At 34.5% G+C, this 24714-nt stretch overlaps 1 protein-coding gene across 2 annotated transcripts in view; it reads left to right on the top strand.

The window, feature by feature from the left end:
* LOC134795071 (PAS domain-containing protein cky-1-like) overlaps positions 1-24714 on the top strand; it is a 126665-nt gene that overhangs the window by 24415 nt on the left and 77536 nt on the right. For both annotated transcript variants that reach the window (XM_063766917.1, XM_063766911.1), the window contains exon 3: positions 14618-14799. In XM_063766917.1, the coding sequence (XP_063622987.1) occupies positions 14618-14799 (182 nt within the window). The remainder of the gene's footprint in view (positions 1-14617; positions 14800-24714) is intronic.

The raw sequence follows: 24714 nt of genomic DNA, 5'->3' as shown, positions 1-24714 counted from the left end.
AAGCGTCGATTGGGAGTGAGATAGCAGCTTTTGAAGGGTCTGATTTTAAATTAAAATGTTTGACAGGTACATTTGTACGCAATTATACAAGTCTTTAGCTATTTCTTTCACACGCTAATTTCGTTAAAATTATGGTCCGATCTTAGAATTAATCATTTCATGATGTTGCAATAATTTCATGAAATGATAACGTGGCTGGCCACATCATGAAACCTAACGATATCATAAAAGTATAAATTCTAAGATGGCATATAGCGTTATGTATAACATAGGTTCATTTACGAACTTCATGAAAGCTGGCGCCGATTTTATATCTCGTGCCAGCTCCTATTTATTACAAGAATCTCAGAATTTAACAAAATATATGCCTATTTAATAAATACTTGAACATACACACATACATACATACATATTTGACGACCGGTCTGGTCTAGTGGATAGTGACCCTGTCTGCTAAGCCGATGGTCCTGGGTTCGAATCCCAGTAAGGGCATTTATTTGTGTGATGAACACTAATATTTGTTCCTGAGTCATGGTTGTTTTCTATGTATATAAGTATGTATTTATCTATACAAGTATGTATATCGTCGCCTAGTACCCATAGTACAAGCTTTGCTTAGTTTGGGGCTAGGTTTGATCTGTGTAAGATGTCCCCAATATTTATTTATTTATTTATTTATTTATTTATTGTAATTTAAACATTAAAACTATGAAAATATTACTTATGTCCCCGACTGTACCATATCTTTGACACACAGTTGACAGTCGGTTGCGTGATACGATATAATAGGAGGAATGTTGTGACAGCACGCGTGTAGAGTACGTACTTGCCCGGTCTAATTAGATCATTGTAACTCATTATACGTATGAACGGTACATCGGATTTGATTAGGTTTTAATCTGTTAAGGGGATCAACCTATTCGTAACTGGTTTGTTTTAATGGAATTAAAAATAACAAAACGATGAAGCCTTGACAGGTTGTAATTTTGTAGTTAGCCGTATCCTGTATCGGTTCATTAATATATTTTTTAATTACTTCAGTAATTATCTACGGATGCTTTACCTATAGTATATCTAATGTCAGGAACCATGTCATGAATACTATTTTTTCTCAAAAATGGACGGCAAAGTCGACTTTGCCGTTTAAAAAATAGGTTGCGAAGCGCGTAGTTTATAGTCAGTCAAAAATTAAAAAGTTAAAAACATTGCAGTCTCGATTTTGGGACTGCAATGTTGCATACAAATTCCATTATTTGTCGAGTTCCAAACTTTTTAAAAGTTGAAATGGCCATATCAAATGAAGGCACAGGCCCATTAAACAGCCAAACAGATGATTAGTACCGCGACTATTTAGCTGTCTCAAATAGGTTGGCGTACTTTCGGCAGAAAAATACACTTCTATTTTTTTATTAAAAAAATAAAAAGGCGGCAAAGCTAATTTTTTCAATTGTTTCTGCTTTTTTCTGTGAAAATATATACGTAAGAAAGTTGCTTTTGTAAAATATTTCTATGATATTTATATTTCTTGCACCATTTTTGAGAAAAGCACTATATATGACTCGGCTGGAAGGCTACTTGCTGGCTTCGGATTCAATTAAACGGACTCCCAAGGTCGTCCGTTTAAAACGAATCCTCAGCCTGCAAGTAGCTACTTCCGAGCCTCGACAATAATGTACTATTATATACTCGTAAATCCTCAAATTCGTGTTTCTAATAGGTTTTGAAGCAAGTTTATTTCAACAACTGGAACCATTACAGGTTACAGTGGTTCCCAATAATAGGAATATCGAATAGTTTTACATATCTCCTTACTAATGCTGAGTTCAAAATCTTGAATGTGTTCACCAAAAGAAAAAAAAAGATTGGGTAATGCGAAGCGAAAGATCTGTACTTTTTGAGATTAAACGATTAATATTTTGTGTTGTACGATATAATGTTGAAAGTGTATGAAATTAAATTTAACGATTTCCTAGAAATGAGTTTCACTTCCTTACATGTACACACAAAGAACACAGCAAGAAAAATAAAATTACAGCGTCCTCTTTCAAAATATACAGAATTTCGATCATGGGAACTATTTAAAATGAAATTTCTTAATTTTATGAATATCTCAATTACATATTAAGGTACTATTACATATTTACGATCCAAATATTTTCGAAATTTAAACAAGGAACCAACGGGACTCACGCAGGAAGCGACCGCAGACGTCCATAGATACACAATTAACCGCAGGCGCATCGGTACTGTAATGGATTTATGTACGTATTGATGGATCAATCAAAAGTCCACTCACGCCTGATCCGGCTTAATTGATGGATCTATTTCTAGTGCTCTTATGCTGCTTAGATCAAGCTTTTGTTCCGCCGCCTTTTGTTTTGGAGAATGTTTATTAAATTATTGTTAATAATTGATCTGATTTGCAAAACCTGATTGAAAGAATAATAATTTAAAATTCATCAGCATTCAATTCTGTTACGCTGAGAGTTATAAATATTTTTAATTTTGAGGTTCAGTTTGTTAATAGATTACAATTACGTAAATAAAATAGGTTAATAAATGCAATGCGTAGCGTGCGCCCAGCGCTCAGTGTTCAGGCAGGTGGTATAGACCAAAACAAAATGTATATCTATATATTTTAACTTTGACTAAGAAACTCGAGAAACATTCCATACGCATATTGTTCTTATTATGCATTGTAATTATGGCTAATGGTATGTATCGATTAATTAAATCGGCCTTGCATCGAGGACTGATAGATATGTACTAACAATACGGACTGTTGCCTTCCGAGCCACCTATGTGAAACCCGTCTTACATCGACGATGTTAATTATTTCAAAACAAAATATTTTTCAGGTTAGATATGCATTTCATGAAAGTATTTTCTTTGCAGCTTTTGATGCACTGTAAAATTCGTGACATGCAATGAAAGTTCATAATCACTATAATCAGACATCGTTAATTTTATAGCCTTTTTGGTGCAGCGGAGTGTGTTAACTGAATTGGTATAGATAATTCCAACTAAAATGGTAAATTAAGGTTGATATTAACGTAATTAATCATTAGGGTTGAAATTATTTATACCAATTCCGTTAACACCGCTGCACCGAAAATGCTATAAAATATGCGATGTCTGTTCATAATAAAACTCTATTAGCATCAAAATAAATAAGAAGAGGATATAGAGGAAACAATAAGGTCCTTTTTAAAGGTGACGACGTTGAATAAACCTCAAATAATTGTTTATTTTACCAAATCAACTTGATTAACTGATTAATGAGTCCGATGACGGTGTGAGTGCAAGCGCGCGGTTCCCACGCGCGAGCGCCGATAAATTATCGGGATCCAATATCTGTGACTTGACTACCCAACAGTTCCGGTTCGCTGAAACACTGAATCATATTTAATGTTGACTGTTTTAGCAAATAGATTTAGTTTACATTGCTTACCTACTATAAAATAATACATTTTCAATAAATGCTGCTAAATCTTTCGGATACCGTTGTGAATTTGTGATGTGAAGAATAGGCGCTTTTATTTTTCTTATTTGCCATTTATTGTTGTCACCATTTTCACGAGAGACGCCTTCAATAATAGCAGCGTGTTTTTGGATAAAACATTTATTTATTGCCCTAAAACATAAAAATAACAAATTGTGGCCTCTAATGCAATATTTATAAAATTTGTCTTGGTGTTGTCACCGAATATCTCACAAAAAATGGATTTTTAATAATTTCAGTGACGTTTCATATTCGTTCGTACACCATTTTAACAAATGATCTCTCGACCTTTTACTAATCTCACTTCAAACATTACACTTTGCTGTTTAATTGTACTTGTCAAACATTTAAAAACGAATGAATGAAATGTTCAAAAGCTAATGCGTTGTCAGTCACTTTGAAATGGATGAGTATTTAACGTCATGGTGCATATGTTATTTGCGAAATTTAGTTGATTACAGCATAGACTTAAATGTAATATTTAATTATGTTGTGAAATCTAAAAATTCAGTTTTCTATTGAATAATTTCCTCCACACACCTAAATATTTTTCCAGTACTAACCCTCGAAACTAGTAATGTTCGTAGAAATCATATGAACATACTCGTTTATACAGATGATACAATCTTCCGTTATCACTTCTTCAGATAACTTTATGAGGCAAATTGGCTGTAAGACACATGAGTGTTGTAGGTATATAATAAAATCAAGTTTCAGTTATCAGCAAACTTCCAAGAGAACAGCGAAGAAAGGAGGCTTCAATCAGATGATCAATTCAATGTTAACGTGACCTTGCCAACACAATACTTAAATTCACTAACAATAATCACTGGCAATGTTCCTTTATCATTTCGTAACTCAACATACGACCTCACCAATGATATGAAATGCGCTTTACGATCCGAATCATAATAGTTGACAGATGGTAACCGTGAGATTAAAATGGGATATACAAGCCTAGAAACCACGTTATGAGTGGTCTAAGCCAAGCAATAATGGCCTTTTCGTCAGTGTCATAAGAATTTTGACAAGGGACAGATAAGCTGGTGTGTAAAATTAACCTTAGCCGAATAATGAGGTTGCGCAAGAGACAGCCACTAATCGCCGCGCCTGCGCACAAAGAGTCGCGCACAATGCTCGTAATCGAGCAAAAGGAGTATATATAGCATAATAGGGCATGAATGAGGCATATCATCGACTCAATTTGCGAGAAGTTTTGTCCACTTTCTGTTATTTTATAAACGCATTATTTCAAACTGACCTTAACATTAACTTACATTTTGTCAGTAAAACATAGCAAACTTGGAAAATGCCAGTCAAATTGACAACTAGATGGTATTTTCGTGATACCATCTAGTTGTCCTAAAACCAAATGGAACCATACCTTTCACAAGCGGTTGTCCCTTGACCTTCGTTGTTCGTGATCCTTTTGTGTCTCTTTTTAGACCAAATGTATACATGTCAGGATATTGGCAGATAGGTACCTAATGAGTCTTCAACCATGTTTCCTTCTTTCAACGCTTCGCCATTGCCCATCTCCTGCGCAGACGTCGCGAGTGCCGGGGACGATGTCCGCTCGTGTGGCAATAATTAGTGCATGCAAATGCAGTGCTAATGAGTGCACTATTGTGCACCGCCGAGCGTTGAACTTGCATCTTTGAGCTCTAATACGATTGAAGATTCGAGTGTACGAGTGGAGAAATATGTGGAGTGGAAAGTAGGAATACAAATCGGCCAATTATCTTAAAAGATTCGTTGGTCCTTCTTTAAAAACTAAGAAGTTTTCTACTATAGGTCAAACGGTTATAACTGTTCTAAGTAAAGAAAATGATTAATTGCATGATATTAGATACCTATACATATTTAATATTTATACTCTTGACATTCCCCCTAAAATTGAACATTCAGGTATGTTTTAATTAATTATATTCTATATTGAATCATTAATATAAGACTATCATCAAATCACAATAAAATATGAGTTACCTACTGTAATTTTAATCAAACCATGATTTACCAGTAACATCAGCACAATATTCAGTTTAAGACCGCAACAAAAACAAACACACTAACGACAGATGAAGACTAATTGTCTGTTAATATCTTGCCATTATTGTAAGATGTAAAAATGTTTCTGATTCTATACCTTATTTCAAGGCGGTAAGGTATGAAATACGGCTGTTTCTGGGATTAATCTCGGTTCCCATACATTGTCAAGTAAGATCATTAGTCATTGAAGCATAAACGGAAACGTTTTTCGTGTTGTTATTTAATGTGGGCATTTAATTCGTAAAGTAAATATTTACTTTCCCGTAGCTGTTAATACTAACTAGGCTTTAAAAAGATCATTAATCATTAGGTAGTCATGTGTTTGTTAAATAAACTGAGATATTCTTGAATTTTCATGAAATACGGTAATAATTAATACGGTCAGTGTTAGCATAAAAAATAAAGTTTAAAGCAACGAGAAAGATGATTCATACCAAATCTAGTTGGCATACGGTTTTCTTATAGAATAAAATATGTCCTGATTTACTTAGTTTTGGAATGATTCAACCTGATTTATCTATCTATGATTATTATTTATTAGTCTTAAGAAAAGTCACATTCATTTAAATGGATAATTTTACTTTTTGCCGCTTCGGTGCAGTGTATCGGGCTCCATAATATCGAATTCATCATCCTGCTAATATTTACGCAGTGCATCTGCATTGATCTTGTTGCGCAACTAATAAATAATCCAAGTCGATTTAATTCTATTACCAATTCGTAGAGTGCGCACCGATTCCCCACGGCTCATTACTCGTCACTAGAACCTAGTCTTTAATCGAAGATTAAAATTAGCTGTCAGTTAATGAAGTCCTGGCGCCGGCCCGGTTATTTAACGCAGGCTCAACGTACGATCGATACATTATTTACTTTCACAAACTCCTATCGAGTGTTTCTGTCTGTTCCAATTGAAACCTTATTAACTATGGACAAGCTACTATTTTCCGTCACTAAACCTTTTCAGATAAGATTTCGATTTACTTTTTGTATTGCAATCGTATCGTAATTGTTTTTCACGCTTATTTTGATTTAATTGAAATAAATTTGTTTCTTAATATTTATTGTTTATTTTATTGTTTATTGGTGCGCTTTGTATTTTATTTTTGAGTAGTGAGAAAGGTTTATGTGGTTAGGTAATTGTTTTCTAATGGAATATAAGTACATTAATGTGAAGAAATTTAACTTGCAATTTAATTATAAAATCTTTATATTTTAATGAGCTAACCATAAAACACGGAGAAAAATCGAATTAAAAAGTATTTAAGACTTTTGAATTGCATAAAACTCTGTTGATACGAATGAAATCCACTTAAAGCTCTCACACCAATTTGACGTCTATCCTGTTCAAATACAACTGAAACTTAACTACAGCTCAGAATAAACCTAAAAAATGGATTTTAATATTTGTCTACACATAAGAGCCTATGTCAATGCGGTTTTTTCATAGACATGGAGACAAAAGTAAGATTTAGTGTCCACAATCAACAACTCGTTTTCACGTATTATTGTCATTTGACAATGAACCTTATAAAAAGTGAAATAAATCGTTTGTCGCTTGTAATTATTTAACGCACCTGACCTTAAATTACTACAGAGTCTACACTAAAGCCTATTATGGGAAGAGACGTGTAACTTTACCATAATGGGCAGAAGATGCGACCTTGCGACGAGGAAGCCCGCACTAATGATATTCATTGCCTTAATGTATACAGGGTGATAAAATGTGCGTTAGCGCCTTTTGAGCTGCAGAAGGCTGATCCATAAAGTTTAATGTGTAGTTTATACAAGCGAACAAGATTAATGTTACTTAAATGTAGAAAATTAAACTACCAATTCAAAATTGTTCAATAACGTAAAGTTTTTATTAGGAAAACCTATGGCTTTTTTTTAAATATTTTTTTAGGGTTCCGTACCCAAAAGGTAACACGGGACCCTATTACTAAGAATTCGCTGTCCGTCCGTCCGTCCGTCCGTCTGTCTGTCACCAGGCTGTATCTCACGAACCGTGATAGCTAGACAGTTGAAATTTTCACAGATGATGTATTTCTGTTGCAGCTATAACAACAAATACTAAAAACAGAATAAAATAAAGATTTAAATGGGGCTCCCATACAACAAACGTGATTTTTGACCAAAGTTAAGCAACGTCGGGCGTGGTCAGTACTTGGATGGGTGACCGTTTTTTTTTTGCATTTTTTTCCGTTTTTTTTTTTCATTATGGTACGGAACCCTTCGTGCGCCAGTCCGACTCGCACTTGTTTCAGAAAAGTATGCAACATTTTAAACGTTAGTACCTTAATCTAACTTGCATGATTAACTTACATTAATTACTTGATCTCATCAAGTTGATCTCATCACGTAGGAAGGATGTCGATAAGGATTGAAAGGATGATAATATTTAATTTGTTAATATTCGAAACACTGCGATTATGATAATATTATTAATTACTAGCGACCCGCCCTGGCTTCGCACGGGTTGACAAATTATACACGTTAACCTTCCTCAAGAATCACTCTATTGTAAGGTGAAACCGCATGAAAATCCGTTCAGTAGTTTTTGAGTTTATCGCGAACAAACATACAAACACAGAAACAGACAGATGCGGCGGGGGACTTTGTTTTATAAGGTGTAGTGATTAAACAGGGGCGTACTTGAGAAGACCGATTGGTGGTGGCCGCTCCGTGGGTCGGCCCAGTTACCGCTGGGGAGACGGCGTTGAAGCGGATCTGCAGCAGCTTCAACCCGATAATTGGCAGGAACCGGCGCAGGATCGGGAAAAGTGGCGTTCTCTCGTTTCAGAAGCCAAGATTTGGGTCGGTGAGCCACATTAGTTTGGTACCTAATTAGTTTACAAGTTATTTGAGACTTACATTAATGCCAATTTTTTGCATCCTACACTCGACTCCAAGTCCTATTTTGCTAGAAAAGCTATTTCAAAAATATCTGTGATAATCTCAACCATACTCATGTTCCTATCAAACACTAAGAAAACTAGTTCGTGTATGTAAGCTATTTAATCATGATTTCGATGTAAAGTGAAATAGGAACACATGTACCCAAACAAGCCTAGTCATAAACCTAATATTGTAAAACGAAACTTTCATATGTTACGTTAAAATATTATTCAAGTTTCAAAAGCTTGCGACAAACTCATATACTTGAATTTATCATACCTGTGTGTACCTACAGCTATTTAATGTCCATTGCGTACAATAAAATGTGAAAGCTAGACGACACAAAAAAGAGGTAAGTGCTTTTATAATAGTCGTACAAAATATACCTTCTATACGAGTAGGATTCGCGCACATGTGGAGTTATTCTGGCCCGGACCGTGGATTTAAGGAAATATGGACCTACGATTTACTAAACGCTTGTTTTCTTCTTATTGGAGAATGTAGTTAAAGAGATACTCGCACTAGTACTAGAGTCAGTATAAGCTAACTTTGCACTTTGAATAGAAGAAAGTGAGGGAATGTCATTATAAACGTCATATTTTTATGAAAATTTTATATTAATGATGACATGGCCACACTTTGTCATTGTCAAAATGTGCTGCTGAGTTAGCTTGGTCCGATTATATTTACAATTGACTCAAGCAAATTGCAAACATTCATATTTCCATTTGCAAATAAGAGGATGAAATACCAATACACAATGTTTGTCAATCGCACATTTAAGATTATAGGTACCAAGTAAATATCAACATAACTAGCAACTATCTAGACAACTGACAGGTACCTACTTAAAAACTGTATCTCAGCAGAACCTGCGACCCTAACCGCTTAGTTTACGTCGTGGCGTGTGATATGAGGCGGAATGGCCGCTTCAGGGCGCTATTTAGCGCACTTTCGAGGAGGCAGGGTCAGTCCCGTGATTGCACTATCAACTCGTTACGTTGTACAACAATGTCAGAGCGTAACAGGATTGTTAGAGTCTAATATCGCATAAACTTTAATAATGGGCGTGGAGCTTTTTAATGAGTTTTGACAATTATTAAAATATAATCTCTAGGTGATGGCAGGTGGACTAAAATGTTAACAGAATGGTGGCCGCTTTCAAATGAAAGAAGCGCCTGGCGTCCGTCGGCTCGTTGGGTGGACGACATCCGGAAAATTTCGGGTCACTTCTGGATGAGATTAGCTCAGGAACGATACAAGTGGCGTACTAGAAGAGAGGCCTATGGTCAGCAGTGGGCGATAAAGGGCTGATATGATGATGATGATGAATCTCTAGGTACCTCATTTGATTTTAACTGGCCATAATATAAGTATTATCTACTCCAAGAAGAATTGCGCCGGTAAAGTTCTCAATGGCAAAGCAGTTGCCTAGCAACCAACCGAATATAGTCCAAAAGCTATGCCTATGGTCCAAACTTGAATATCTTCGTTCAGGTGTGATATTATTTCAATGACGCTATTCAGAGGCACATTAATAAAAGGAAGAAAAACTCGGACAATATGAAACAAAAACAACAATATTGATAGTATTGTTACCTAATTAGCAGACATCGTAAACTTTATAGCATTTTCGGTGCAGCGGAGTGGTGTTAACGGAATTGATATAAACAATTTCAACCCTAATGATTAATTAGCGTTAATTACGTTAGTATTAACATTAATTTACCATTTCAGTTGGAATTATCTGTACCAATCCGCTGCACCAAAAATGCTATAAAATTTACGATGTCTGCTAATTAGTTGCACGAGTTTATACGGAATTTCACTAAATACTAGACTTCCACTGGTATCGTTTCATAATTTACAAAATATACCGATTATATCAGCATTTACCTCGATAAATAGTTGGCTAGGAACTCTGCTCGAGTGTCGTTATTGAGACATTCGTTCGACAACCTCTAGCTGGTAGTAGTAAGAACATTTAGCGAATCCTCCCACACTGCCCCAGCCATGCAGTAATAAAGGGAACAATAACGCAGCATTAGGCCAGCAAGTACGTAATGCCGTGTACCGCCGGTGCGCTGTTGCGGTTTCTAAGCACTGCCCTCCGACCGTGGTCCGAGCCATAAGACCTGTGCTGTACCCATAGAAATAGTTCCTTAAATAAAAAGAAGAAGAGGAAGACCGAGAATAAATTATTTCAACAAAATAAAAGAAAAGGTTCAGGTCGTGTCATACCTGAAGGTCAAGGAGTTGGCTGAGGACCGGACGAGTTGGAGATTGCTCCACCGACAAGAGCACAGCTCTTGAATATAAAGAAGAAGAATAATAAATTTAATTTGACCTCTAGTATGAATGAGTTTAGGAGAGATGAATACGTTATCTGAAAGACCTTATTACGATCCACAATTGTACATTATTTCAAACTGACTTAAGAGTTATGTATTTATTGATTCACGAATCGTATTACTAGTACATATTTAAATGCACATTATATGGAAACTAAAAAGATAATGTATGGTCGGTTTGTAAATCTAGCTTGGATTATAAGCATTTATTTTTTGTATTTTTCATCAAATTCATCGCCGCGGGGAAACATGAAATGAATCAGTATAATATGAATAAATTAAACTACTTAAATGTTGTTTCCGCTACCGCTCATGCTTTAATATATGTACAGAGTGAACCTGTATATTGGAAAATTGTCTAAATTATTGGTTGCTTTTGTAACGGCCCGCAGCGTGGGAAAACAAGGGAGTTTTCAGTGAAATTATAACTAAACTATACCTAAACCAGCTGGCAATATGCCATATAAGCTTGTTCTCGTCGAATGTTAAGCAATTTTGCTCTAAACAGGCGCGGTTAAATCCTTGCCAACATTGCTATACGAAAGTACTTAGCTTTGTCTGGTCGCAAATTGCTCGTTCTTAAAATCACTTGATCTATAAGTATACTTTTCAAGCAATACACTGCACTGCTGCTTGCGTATTAGTTCGTAATAATATTTTTTTTACCGACATCAGCATTTTGTTCAAAATACAAAATTTAAACATGTGTAGAATAGCGATGTCATTAGAAAAAAGAAGTACTGGAAAGAAAAAAGTAAAGATTTCAGTAAATTCTAATTCGACGATTAGGTACTTTTCAGTTAGACGTCTGTTTTGCGAACAATAAATGGAAAAAACTCAAAAAATCTTTGATTTCATGACTATCAATCACCAAATGCTAATCCACTTACTTTTCCATGTTACGGTTTTGTAAAAGGAAGCTCATTTGGCCACAAATCATGGGATTTCCCTCCAATACGGAAACGTGCGGGTTATTGAGGTGGGTTCGGCTCAGCTGAAGTAATGCATCCAGTTCCCACGATACACATGCGCTTGCGCCCGCTTTGTTCCACTTGGAACTGGATTAAATACTTAAATAGTGTTTTTTTTTTCAATAAGTGTCTAAGCGCTGCGTTCCCATTGGTTCTTTGGTCATCTGGAATATATTTTTGGATATTCACCATTATACAAACTAAAAATATAATGAATGATATACGATTTCAAGCTAAAATGGTCACCGTACATTATAATTTTTTTAAATCGGTAATCTTATATTGGAAAAGTTTTTTTAGTATTGGGAAAGGTTTAATATAAAGGTCTATAATTAATGTTGATTTATCAAATACTCTTGTGTCCTATAATTTAAATATCAAGTTTTAGTAATATCTTACAAAGCTTGAAGTTATTCATCAGGTTGAATGAAATATAATGATGGTTGAAATGTTAATTTTGTTCTGACTAAGTTAGACTTTCGGTAAACCCAGATGAAGCGTACCATTTAGGTCTTAGCATCGCGTGCGCCTTAATATTATAAGAGTTCGCTCATTGATTTCGCTTCTTTGTGGTGTGATTGAGGGGTTTGGAATGCTTTATGAACCTGAAACTAAAAGGTCGTAAGTTTTCGTTAAATGATTTGTACATGTAACTAATGAGTTTTGAGGTGAGCATACTTTTTTCACTGTATGTGATCACTGGATGGAGCGTATGGCGTGAGAAACTTTACAAAGTTGCTTTTAGTGTAAATAAAGGTATTTTCATTTTGTTATTGTACTTTTTAACAAACGGTTGGCGGTATATTTAGTTTTTTTTTAAAGTGTCCAAATTGTCCAAATTGTGGCAAGCATTTTTAAGTAGGTAATATTCAGACATCTTAAAAATACAAGATATTTTAGCAAGAAAAGATCAATGTCCAACGGAATATGTTACTTTTATCACATCGAACTGAATTTTGGCTGCCTATATCAGAGTTTCAAATAAGATTTATTATTTTAAACCGAAATACGTCCAGAAAAAAATATATATAAATAAATTGTAAGTAAGTACCTTAAACTTTAAAAAAATCCACTGTATTTAAACAAACCAAGTTTTAAGTAGTTCTAACAAAATTGATCCATTGAACCATATTTATTGCTTTAGTGCCCTCAGTTTATTGTCCAATAGAGCGTTTTCATCAGTGAGTCAGAAACAACTTGAAGGGCACGGGGCGATACGTCACACCGCGCGGTTATCATTATCAATAACACTAATATGGGTATTTCTCAAACTCTCGGCCTTTGCTTCACACCATTAATTCTAATACTAAACAAGCGGAGCCCATGGAATTATATAACTACAGTAGAGCTCAACATAAAAGTAGTACCTATAACACTTAGAGTAACATGAGTAAATAATTGCAAAAAATAAGTTATAGACATATTCAAGAACTAGAGCCTCAAGCAAACATACAGCGATAAAAGCTTGTATCAAAAACTTATTTAGTTCTAATATTATTTAAGTAAAGTTTAGAGATCATTTTAAATTAATGTTAAGTAATGCAGCAGAAAAAAATCCAATACGATTGATCTAGCTATAGTTTTCCCTTAATTTTCATTTTCTCTTTGACTGCTATTATATTGCACACATCAGCTGTATATGTACATATAGAAAATTTTCCTAATCACTGTTTCTTCTTAGCCTGAGCCAAGTCCCACTGCTGGAAACAAGCCTCCTCGCAATGTGCTCACGAGGGATCGACTTGTAATGTCTTCACGCTGACGCCAAGCGGACTGGGGACTTAACGAATACCTTTAATTTTTGTGTATGGTTGCAGGTCTCGATGTTTTAATTCTCATAAAAGTCACCGGGAAACCTCACATAATAATATTACTAACAAGTTTAGAAAACTCATTGGCACAAATCAGAATTCGAACCCACGAACTCCTATTGATAGTCGGATTCCGAACCAATTCCATTTTTGTTATAAAATAGTCACAAAGTTAAACCTAACCTACTGGCCTCGACCACTAAAATAGCTTAATGTACCTAATAAAAATAAATTGGAACCGATTGCTATTTGCTACAAATAGCGGCCTTTACCTTCCGCACAATTTCATGGAGAATGCTACTCGTTCTTCTATGAAGAGTCAAGGCCAGAACACATTTTTAAGGATTTTACCTACTATTTAGTACGTAAAAAAAAGGAATATTATTAAAACTAGAATCCGTATTAAATTTTGATTTATCAAAAAATCCCTATAATAAGCGGTATTCATTATTATGTTACGCTAATAAGGAGTAACTAATTACTGTCGTTACATGTGTAATATATGTCCCTATTATAATAGTTTTTCATAATTAGAATCTAAAAAGTTCAAATATATGTTACTAAGTTAGAAAAAAGTTAAAATACGTTTTACTAGTTTAAACTTTTCCTCGATGACTTGGTTTAACAAATTTGTTTTGCCGAAATTAGTTTTTACAAAGTGCTTTGACTATACATACGAGCATGAGTATTTTATGACATTTTCTTTCAAAATTATGTTTTTTTATTATACATAGAGATTTTTTTTAATGAAAGATGAATTCAAAGGGGTTTTTACGGTACTTATTTAACATATAGCATGCGTTGATGTCTTTTGCACCACAACTCTGTTGAGAAAAACATGGCATCTACACAGCTCTCCCTCAAGTGTTCACTAATTACTTATTTCGTTTTAATACTAACAGGCGTTTTAATATTAACAGGTTATGAATTAAATTTGAATTAGTTATGGATCTGATACAGAATACGCCTGTAAGACTTCGAGACTTCAGTGTGCGATGTTATTATTTTTGTGCATATTAACACTAGGAATTTGTCCAGGTTCGACCAAGGCAAATCAACGAAAGGCGCGAGCAAGCTCCGACGCGACCTAATCAACGCAGAGATCGCCAACCTTCGCGACCTGCTGCCGCTGCCACCTTCCACCCGCCAGCGCCTGTCTCAGCTTCAGCTCATGGCCCTCGTCTGCGTCTATGTACGGAAGTCGAACTACTTTCAACAAGGTAAGAAATTGTTTTCTACCTCTGAATAAATAGTGACTGACAAGAAGACAAAAGGCAACAACCTGAGAGCTGGAAAATTAGCTCAACTTTTTATATGTCCTTTTTTCTGTATTTTTGATATCAATTCGACCATACTTGCAAAAAAGAGTAGGTAACGTGATTTGCAATTTTCCTTGCCAGCTTATGGCTACATTTATAATTGGGCAATTGTTTACCTAAAGTTACTACCTTGTTTAAATGGATTCCAAATGGCATAACTAGGTACCTATGTATAAAATTAAAACTGACATCAATATTATAATGTGCAATGTCACAAGCAGTAAATCATTAAAACATAATTAAAACATAAATCCGGCCCCATCATATATTGCATTCATGATATATATATCGCTAAGTTACTTTCTATAGGTATCCTTAGATGTGTACGTCTAAGGATACCTATAGAATCTTGCTTCAGATGCTCCATTGAATGCGACTCGAATAAAGCTAGTTTAAACTATTACTCATTAATCTGCCGTCATTTAACTTTGAAAAGGGCAACTCCGGCTAACTGACCGTGTTAGCCGTGCGCCTGCGCCGTCATCGCTCGACGCACGGTTACGCTTGTTACGCCGTACGTCTGCGGCTGCTAATACGTTTGTTGCCTCTGTTAAAAGACTTAAAGGGCTGATTTAGACGATGTGAGAACTCGCATGTGAGTTTCATACCATTGCGGGTTTTCATCGGTCGGTTGAATTGGACGTAACCAACAGTAGCAATGTAACTAAAATGGCATGCGAGTTCGCGCGCCGTCTAAATCAGACTTCAGTCTGTTCTGTTCTGTAACGCTTTGCCCGGCGTAGACGTTTGAGTATAATTGTTAATTGTGACGCTGATAGTTTAAGTTATTAAGCGCTATTCTGACACACTGTGTGTGTGTTCGCATGTTAAAGAAATATAAAATAATAAAGATTAGATTAGATTATTTATTTCATGAAATTATTACAGTACAACTTTGACTAAGCCAAAATTATAAGGATTTACATCACAATCGTCAAAAACTAAAAACGAACATGCAAGAATTCCATAAAACCAAAATTTTATTTAATATTTTAGCTCTCAAAAAGGAATAGGGAGATCAATTATGTCCGTTTTTGTTTTAGCTAACAAATATAAATGAAATTCGTTATTCACTTCTTAATTATGTTCTTAATTTCCAATAACTGACTAACTTTCCTTTTTATTTAAGTTAAATGGGGTAATTTTTCTCTTTGTTGCTAAATATAATTTAATAAAATTAAATGAAGTGCGGTAACTCCTACCGAGTTACTCCCTTTGTCCCTTTAAATATGGTACTTCAGAAACATCAATCAGAACTAATTGGCCCCTGCAATTACTCCATAGTTCCTCGAAAACATAAACAGTGCGAGAATTAGCCGTGATTGACGTTCTGACGACTTTTAAGAGTTCTAGTTACGTAGGTACATCCAAGTGCAAACAAAATTAAAGATAAAAAAATAAACATGCTCTGCGATTGTACACAGAATAATACACACTTAACCTTTAAATTTTACTTGTAACCGGAAAGTGTAGTGATGGAAAAATAATGTTAACACCTAAAATTTTTTTATACTTTGTAGTCTAGTCTTTTTTAGGTATGGCATACATTTAATGTTACGTAGATTTTTTATTAGGTATGTATATGATTTTTTTAACTGAGCCTTAGTTTTCCATAAACCTAGTAAAAACCAGTTTACAGTAATTAAAACCCATAAAAATGTCCAAGCATCCAAGAATTGACCCATACACCATCAACAGAAATCGCAAATCTATGAAACACATTTACCAAATCTTAACACCTTGTTATTTTATACAGAAGGCATAGGCATAGGAATGGTTGCTTCACGGTCAATCATGCGTTAATGCAAGGTCGCGCGGCTTGCAAAAACGAAAATTGACGAAATGCTATAATTGCCTTACGAAAATAAATGTTTTAAGGAAACTTTGGCGTGGGTTCCGCGTGTTTTATCCTAACTTATATCAATGTGGTTTTCATTATTACTGATAAACTGATTTAGGTTCAAAGATCTATAGATTAGATGTGATCTTAACTTTCTGGTACCCTTATTTTCCTAGTGTTGTAAAATAAATTATTTACAAGTAAAATAACTAAATACGTAACTAATAAACTAAGTAGAAAATAAAATGAGTGAGTCCGCTTGGTTACTAACGCCTATTTTTAAGGTTATGAAATCTAAGGTAGCATAACTCCCAAAAAATATATAAAAACAGTAGGTATGTTAATCAAAATCGATGTCAATAGCCTTTCCTGACCGCAACAACGAACCCAAAATCCAAACCCCACAAATTACATAACCCTCTGGATTCCCACGATCAACAGTTAGTCGACTACTGTTTAAAGAATAAAAACGTTCGATTTTGATATGAAAATTAGAGAAAATTAGCGAGGCCGGTCTGGCTACCGACTGATGGTTATTGGGCCTAATGGTGCCCGCCGGCCGCGGCCGGTGTCACGCCTGCAACGCACGCCACTCGGCTTACATGGAGCACACACATTTCTATAACATAAAAGTTTAATATGTACCTATGTTCTTGTTAACAAAACTTTTTTGTTAGGTTTACTATTCATTTATGGGAGTATTATTTTAAATATTTTCTTCAACCTAGAGATTTTAGGAAGACGTTCTTGAAATAAATGTATTTTTAAATATTTCGGAATAATCATATATTTATGTCCCTAATACTTATCAAAACGATAATTATGATTATCAAGCAATAGATATGAAAAAATGTTTTTATGAATATATATATATATATATATATATATATATATATATATATATATATATACTATGTTTGTTTGCTTTGTTTCGTTAATCTTTGTTGCCCTTTAAAGCAAATGTTAAAATGAAAAATTATAGATAATTCATCTCATTGTGCAGGTAGACTTGATCAATTTTTAAATTTTAAAGGTTCTTGATAAGTCAACAATTTTTGCACGATACTTCGACTAAATCTGAATCTTGCTGCTTACGTGACATTATGAATACATTTTTTTCTAAAAATACCGGTCATTTAACGCGTATTTAAAATAAAATTACTTAATGTTAAGATTTTTATCTTCGTCATTTACGTCTTTTGTATTTAAATACTGACGACGTTTCTGTAAGAATGCACTTTTCTGTTTCTGTAACTGTCTGTTACAAGGATAAAAACATAATTTATTGTAAAGAATAGATATTATTTTTGACAAATTTTAAATAAACTTATAAACAGAGCAAAGTTCGTTTTTTACTTTCTTTCTAGGTAATACGAAATGGAAAATTAAATTCCGAAATTAATGAATTTTTAATTTAATTTAATTCTTTCATAACCGCCTCCATGTAAGCCTCCCGCGTCACATTTCGCGAACATTCCCGGGACTACCGACTTCCCCGGCGTATCGCACGACGCGATAACGCGATTGTGCCGATCGTGAGAACAATGCCGGCCGTATCGTTTGAATTTTAAATCCGACTATATTGACGATCTACAAACATCGTACAGCGTACAGGGGCTGTCATTAACATTAGGTATCCTGAAAAATTATATTCCACGCGCGTACATAGGAATGATATATTAGGTACTTACTTCGATATTCTACTTTACAAGAAAAAAGGATTTTGACATATTTTGTATTCCAACAATACTTAGTTGGGAGTAGTCTTATTAGATTATTAGGATACTAAAATCCAACATATTTTAATCAACAACATATTAAATCCAACATGAACTCCAAGATTATATAGTTTTGAAATAAATAATACCTGTCCTTTACATAAATAATAAATAGCGTATGTTTTTATCTCACAAACAATAACATATTTAATTTTAATATATTCTCAATATTGTCTGAATGTAAAAAATGACAACCTTTGAGAATTCAAAAAGGTATTAAAATAATGATCTGTGTGTGAAGCAAATTAATAATTGCACTTTCATCCCTATTCAGGCCGTTCATTACACGTCATCCGAGTCGCTCCAATTTGCTTGGTCTTATTACGTAAACAAAAGGGTTGAAAATGGCGCATTGTTGTGTGCGCATACGAGTCATAAATGCGGGTATTACTCGCATATGCGGGAATTAGTGCGCACGCACAGCCTCCCGGTACGCTCTCAACAATTTCTGCATACCTCCCTGGGAACTATCGGCTTTCTTGTCCCTAATTAACTTGTAAACTGATTGGCGAGTATGAGGATATTACAAGCCTTTATTTGAAGGCGGACGTTTCTTTGTATTTGTGTGAGAGTTTGTAAATAATCTTGGAGAGCAAATTGTCGTTGAAATAAGAGTAAAAAGATACATTATATATAATCCGTTTTAGAAGTTGGTAGAGATAAAAATTAAAATATTTTTTAAGCTAACTTTTCCCAGCTATTTTAGTCTCAAGACTTTAACAGTAAATTTCTTCAGTGAAATGACATATAAGTTTTCAAAAATAATTAACTAGGTACTCTCTCATAGAGTTTAAAAATCCAAATTACTGAATCAGTTCTGAGATTGCCGCGGTGACTATACTGAACATAGTTAGCTGACAACACTACCGATAAACAACATTAAGACGAAACAGGAGCTGAGTTCTAAATATTTTAGGTAAATATACCCGTCTCGCTAACGGAAGCGGCACCTAAAAGTAGTGCGATAAGGACAAGGCGAAAAATCCTGCTTAAAAATCTCAAAAATCGAGGTTTCGTACTCCTCTGTTTCCTCCTCCAAAACTTAACCAATCGTAACCAAATTTGGAAATCTAAATGATTATGAAATTATCTGTGTCGGACCGTTTTGCTTTTTTGGCTAATTGATATCAGTTTTGAATGCCACGCCTCTCATTGCGGCATAGTCAATTAGGCCATTTTGGCCATTTTTGAAGGGCTCTAGCGCCTCAAAAAACAAAAATATCAAAAAAAGCAAAAGGGTCCGACACAGATATTGACAATATTAATCTGTGTTGAAAAAATCATTGCTCTAGCTTCAAAAACCACGGAGGAAAACGAGGAGTACGTTTGTATGGAGAAATGACCACTCCCGTTGGCTCTTAAGTGCTAAACACATGTAATGTAGTCCTTTACATATTACGTTCCCTTAGCCATGATATCGCAGAATAACTTTGCCAACCTTTACCTTTACTCAACTTTGAATTTCCAAATAAGACTTTAATTTCATGAATATAGAATTTAAACTTGCAAGTAACTGCAATAGCGCTGTAAGAGTTTCTGAAAGTAACGTGGCGGTATGTAGATCGATGTGCGTGCCTGCTAAGTGATCGCTCAAATCAAATAAATGCATCGCGGTTAGCTGTGTTTTGATAGAGTTAAAAGGGTAATAAATAAAGGCCAATAATGTGCAAGGACTAATAGGAATACTTTTATATATTTATCAAACAACAGTAGTCCAAAAAGGGACTATGAACCAGTGCTGTGGGTTAAATTATTTTTAGCTAAAGCGCAATTGACTTGCAATCATATCGGCACTCTCTTCTCTCTTCATCCTCCATTTTTCTGTTTCCAGTTCGTCTGAAGGAATTGGGGGACCCCTTTTATCACCTACCTTTATAAATTTTATAATGTCTTCCTAACATTGTCAACTTTGTCATGGCATTTTGCCACAGATCTGCCTTGGGGACCCCAGTCCACTCAGCAACCTAATCCCAAGAACAGACATTGCGAAAACAACTACCATCTGGCTTTCCAACCCAGAGATGAAACTTGACCTTACGTATTGAGACTAGTCCGGTCTCCACACGATGTTTTCCTTCTAACGGTTGGTATAAAATCAAATGTAATATATATATGATCTACGAATAACTTGGTTATAATGTTTATTATTTTGATTTTTATAAATAGGCAGTGTAAGAAATTGATGACCCCAGTTTTACATTTAATTATCAATTTATCACATATGAGTAGAGATCTGAAAATAAACAGCTAATGTTAGGTACCTTTTAAAGTCCATCCTTGTGAGCAAACGCGCAATTACCGATGAATTGCTTTAGCTGCAAACACTGCAATTAGATGCACCACGGGCATTTGTTTTAAATAGTACCACTTCAACTGCTGTAACGTCATTCCTACTAAAAGGTGAAGCTACATACATAATAATAGTTACGAATACCTAGAATGCTACATGTACGAATTGTACGATTGTACGCTAAGGTTGGTATTAATATTATAAATGTGTGCTTAAGTTTTTATGTCAAGATGTTTGATCCTCTATCACGCAAAAGCGCCTGAATGGACTTCAATGTAATTTGGCACACGTATAGGTTATAACCTGAAAAAGGACTTTGGCAATTAATAAAACCCTAAAGAAGTCCAATGGGCTTTATAATTTAGTAAGAGAGTACTGGACAACATACCAATCGCTAACGCTTCGTAGCGAACGAAACGCAACTGTCACTGTCAGACTAATATGGAAGAGTGATAGAGAGACAAAGCGATTCGATGGCGAGGCGATAGCGATTATCACCTTGGCTAGGCCGCCTGAGGGGATGGGGAGAGGTACTTGGACTACTTATACACAGATGAAATCACGGGCACCGGCTAGTTAGATATAAATTGTAAACTTGATTGTTAGCAAGCACTATAACCACCTGCTAAATTTCAATAAATTAATGAAAGCAAACCTGATGAATTCATTTTATTATTCAAGGAAAATACAACAATAACCGTGAATAAATAATCTAACTAGTTCACAATGATTTTAGAATGACTATAAACAACAAAACGTCTCTTTAGGTATTTTATTACATGACAGCAGTATCTAGCTGAAGATATTAATTATAACATAATAGCAAGTATCTGACAGTAAAGTGCCTCAGGCTCTAACAGCAATTGTATGAATAGATTTTGTGTACCTTATTCTTATTACTAATAACTTTGTTGAAGTGTCTAAGGCTAATCTGGGTCTCTTAACTTTAATACGTGGGTGAAAACCCAAACATAGTTTTGATAAAATGTAGACCTACTTATGCATTAAGTTTACTTATGATAATTAATACATAAAATCCTAAACAAAATTTGTTATAATGGGACATCGTAAATTTTATAGCATTTTTGGTATAGCGGAGTGGCGTTAAAAGATTTGGTATAGATCATTCCAACTGAATAGTAAATTAAGTTTAATGTTAACTTAATTAACGCTAATTAATCATTACGGTTGAAATTGTTTATACCAATTCCGTTAACACCACTCCGTTGCACCGAAAATGCTATAAAATTAATTATGTCTGGTTATAGGTAATTAAAATTAAAGCAAGGCATAATGAAACATAATATTTCATCGATAGTCACCTATCCGCACCTGTCTCCTGTTAGTGACCAAGTAATTTTCTGCCTTATTTAAAATTCAAATTCATGGTAATGTGACACAGCACCAAGCTCTAATTGGATTAACGTATCTCCATACCCAACTAACGTAAGTACAGGATGTGTAATGTATGTACATTATCGGTTTCTCGTACGCATGTTCATGGTGTTAAGTTGTAGATAAAGGCATGTTGCATTATTAAATCACACCATAGATAAATAACAGGCTATTAAATGCTAAACTTAAATACATTGAACAAATTTAAGTCTGTTTAAACCGCAAAATTAACAAGTATCTATTGCACAGTGGTTTGACGGTAACCGACCTGCATTAAGGCGGTTATCACACTGACACCGCAACCGGTGAGTGAACGCTATGTCATTCCATAGCGTTGTCTCCCTCGCTCGCCGTCGCCTCATCCAGATGCGGTGCAAGTGTGAAGACCGCCTAACTCTTAATCTGTCAACATAGTACATCTACGTACACGACATACACCTCCTTCAATAACTTGCGTGTACTCGTATCATCTCTGGAATCGCAAGCACTCATAGTACAGTGTTCGCTTACAATTAAGAAAATTGTTAGACTGTTTATCACTATCATGGCATAAAATATTAGTGCAGCATAGCTTGGTGGGTACCATCTTGAGATCATCTAAATCTAACTCGTAAGTTCAATTAATAAATTAAATTATAAAGTTAATAAATTAAATTATATTAGTCATTTATAAAAACATAACCCTGTACTTATAGTTTATTAATATTATCATATCTATGGCTGAAGCTCTAATAAATTATGAAGCTATAAGCTTTTAGCACAGTTGCAACCCGTACGCAAGGGTTTGGGTCAAGGCCCAGCCGATAGGTCTTATTTATACGGCTGATACACGCCTCGGCGAGATTTATTGCGCTTTGCCCACTGTTATTACTTGTTTTCATATTAAATTACCTATACATCACCGTTACTGCGAACAGGTGTAGCGTCCGTATGTTTGTTGTGAAGTCTTTTGTGGACAGTTTTGTAAAAATTATGACAAAATTATCATGTTTATATATAAATAAATATATTGTGGATATTATAGATTTTACTAGGATATTAATATATTTTCGTAGAAAAGGCTAAATATATAGTGAGGTTCCCTTTTATACAAAGTATTGTTTGTAAGTAGGTATGTTAATATGTTAGTGAGTTAAAGTTTCAGGTCTCCCGAAGATACACTGTATTGACGACTTGATGTTGAGTGACCTACATTACATTTCTTAAGCTCAATATTGTATATATCCTCATATCACCAGTAAAGCCCATGGGATATCTATGATGTTGGAAACTCATTGAATAAATATCAAAAACTATCGCTTTTACAATGATAATCGATAAAACATGAAAAATTGTTTTGTTAATGAACCCAAAACAATAAATATAAGCAAAGCAATAAGACAAAACATTAGTTTATTACGATAACAACAACTCATACCTGCACAAACTGAAATTATTACTTACCTACCTATCCTCCGGCACCGCGTTCGCATTACCATAATCTAAGATATACAACGTATATTATTGATGCAATCAAACAACAATAGCAGCATTATTAAATAATTTAACAAAGATTTCCTGGTCCGTTTACTAAAAAAAACACGTAAGCATTTCATATATGTATATACATATGAGCAATTAGTGTAGGTAGGTACCAGTTTTGACCCCTATGATCTACTAAAATCCATATCTATCTTCCCTATATATCAGAGGCATAAAAGTTTCGAAATCTTACCAAACTGTCAATTATATTTCGTGATGGCTCAGGTCAAACCTAAATGGTAACGTATATTTCGCAAACTGCAATATAAAGTTATATTATAAACATTAAGAAATCAAACATCAACCAACGCTCATAACCAATATTGAATATGCTCTAATACAGTACCAGAACGAATTCGATACATTTTATGGTTTTATTGGAAATATTTTATGTAACTAACTACCACATTGCAGCAATATTCTTAATTAAATTAATTGTCAGCAAGTCCACCCATGGCCTATTCTAACAACAATTAACTACTTGGGTAAGGTCGGAAATAATTATTTTTTCGTATCGATACATACAATCGATTACAACACGATTGCGATTAGATACAATAGCCGATTCGAATCGTCGAAAGATGTTAAACGTTAATAATTAAATTGTGTACCTACTGTACCTACGTTACTTATGCGTTGTCTATGTAGTGTAAAATGTAGGTTCCTACTATAAGTTATTGGCACTATTACGAGTAACATGTATAGTATAATAGGCTACTTTACTAACTAATCAAAAACTGTGACGTCACAAATAAATACCTACATAGTAGTACATAGGTACAGTTTAGCTTAGGTGTTTTTTGAATTTTTAAATCATTTATGTGCAAAAACATGTAAGTATGGCTGTATGTTTTTTAGAGTATTTTTATAGATTTTTTTTATTATGAATGGGCTTACTCATAGCCACAGACTGAGGTTGAATCGAGAAAGCTTTATATAACATTGTTGTCTCTTAATATGACCAAGAATACAATGTTAAAACCCTACGGATT

The sequence above is a fragment of the Cydia splendana genome, chromosome 1, assembly GCF_910591565.1.
Source record: "Cydia splendana chromosome 1, ilCydSple1.2, whole genome shotgun sequence".
In the NCBI taxonomy this organism is placed as follows: domain Eukaryota; kingdom Metazoa; phylum Arthropoda; class Insecta; order Lepidoptera; family Tortricidae; genus Cydia; species Cydia splendana.
The sequence above is the reverse complement of the archived record's forward strand: the minus strand, read 5'-3'. Positions and strand labels throughout refer to the sequence as shown.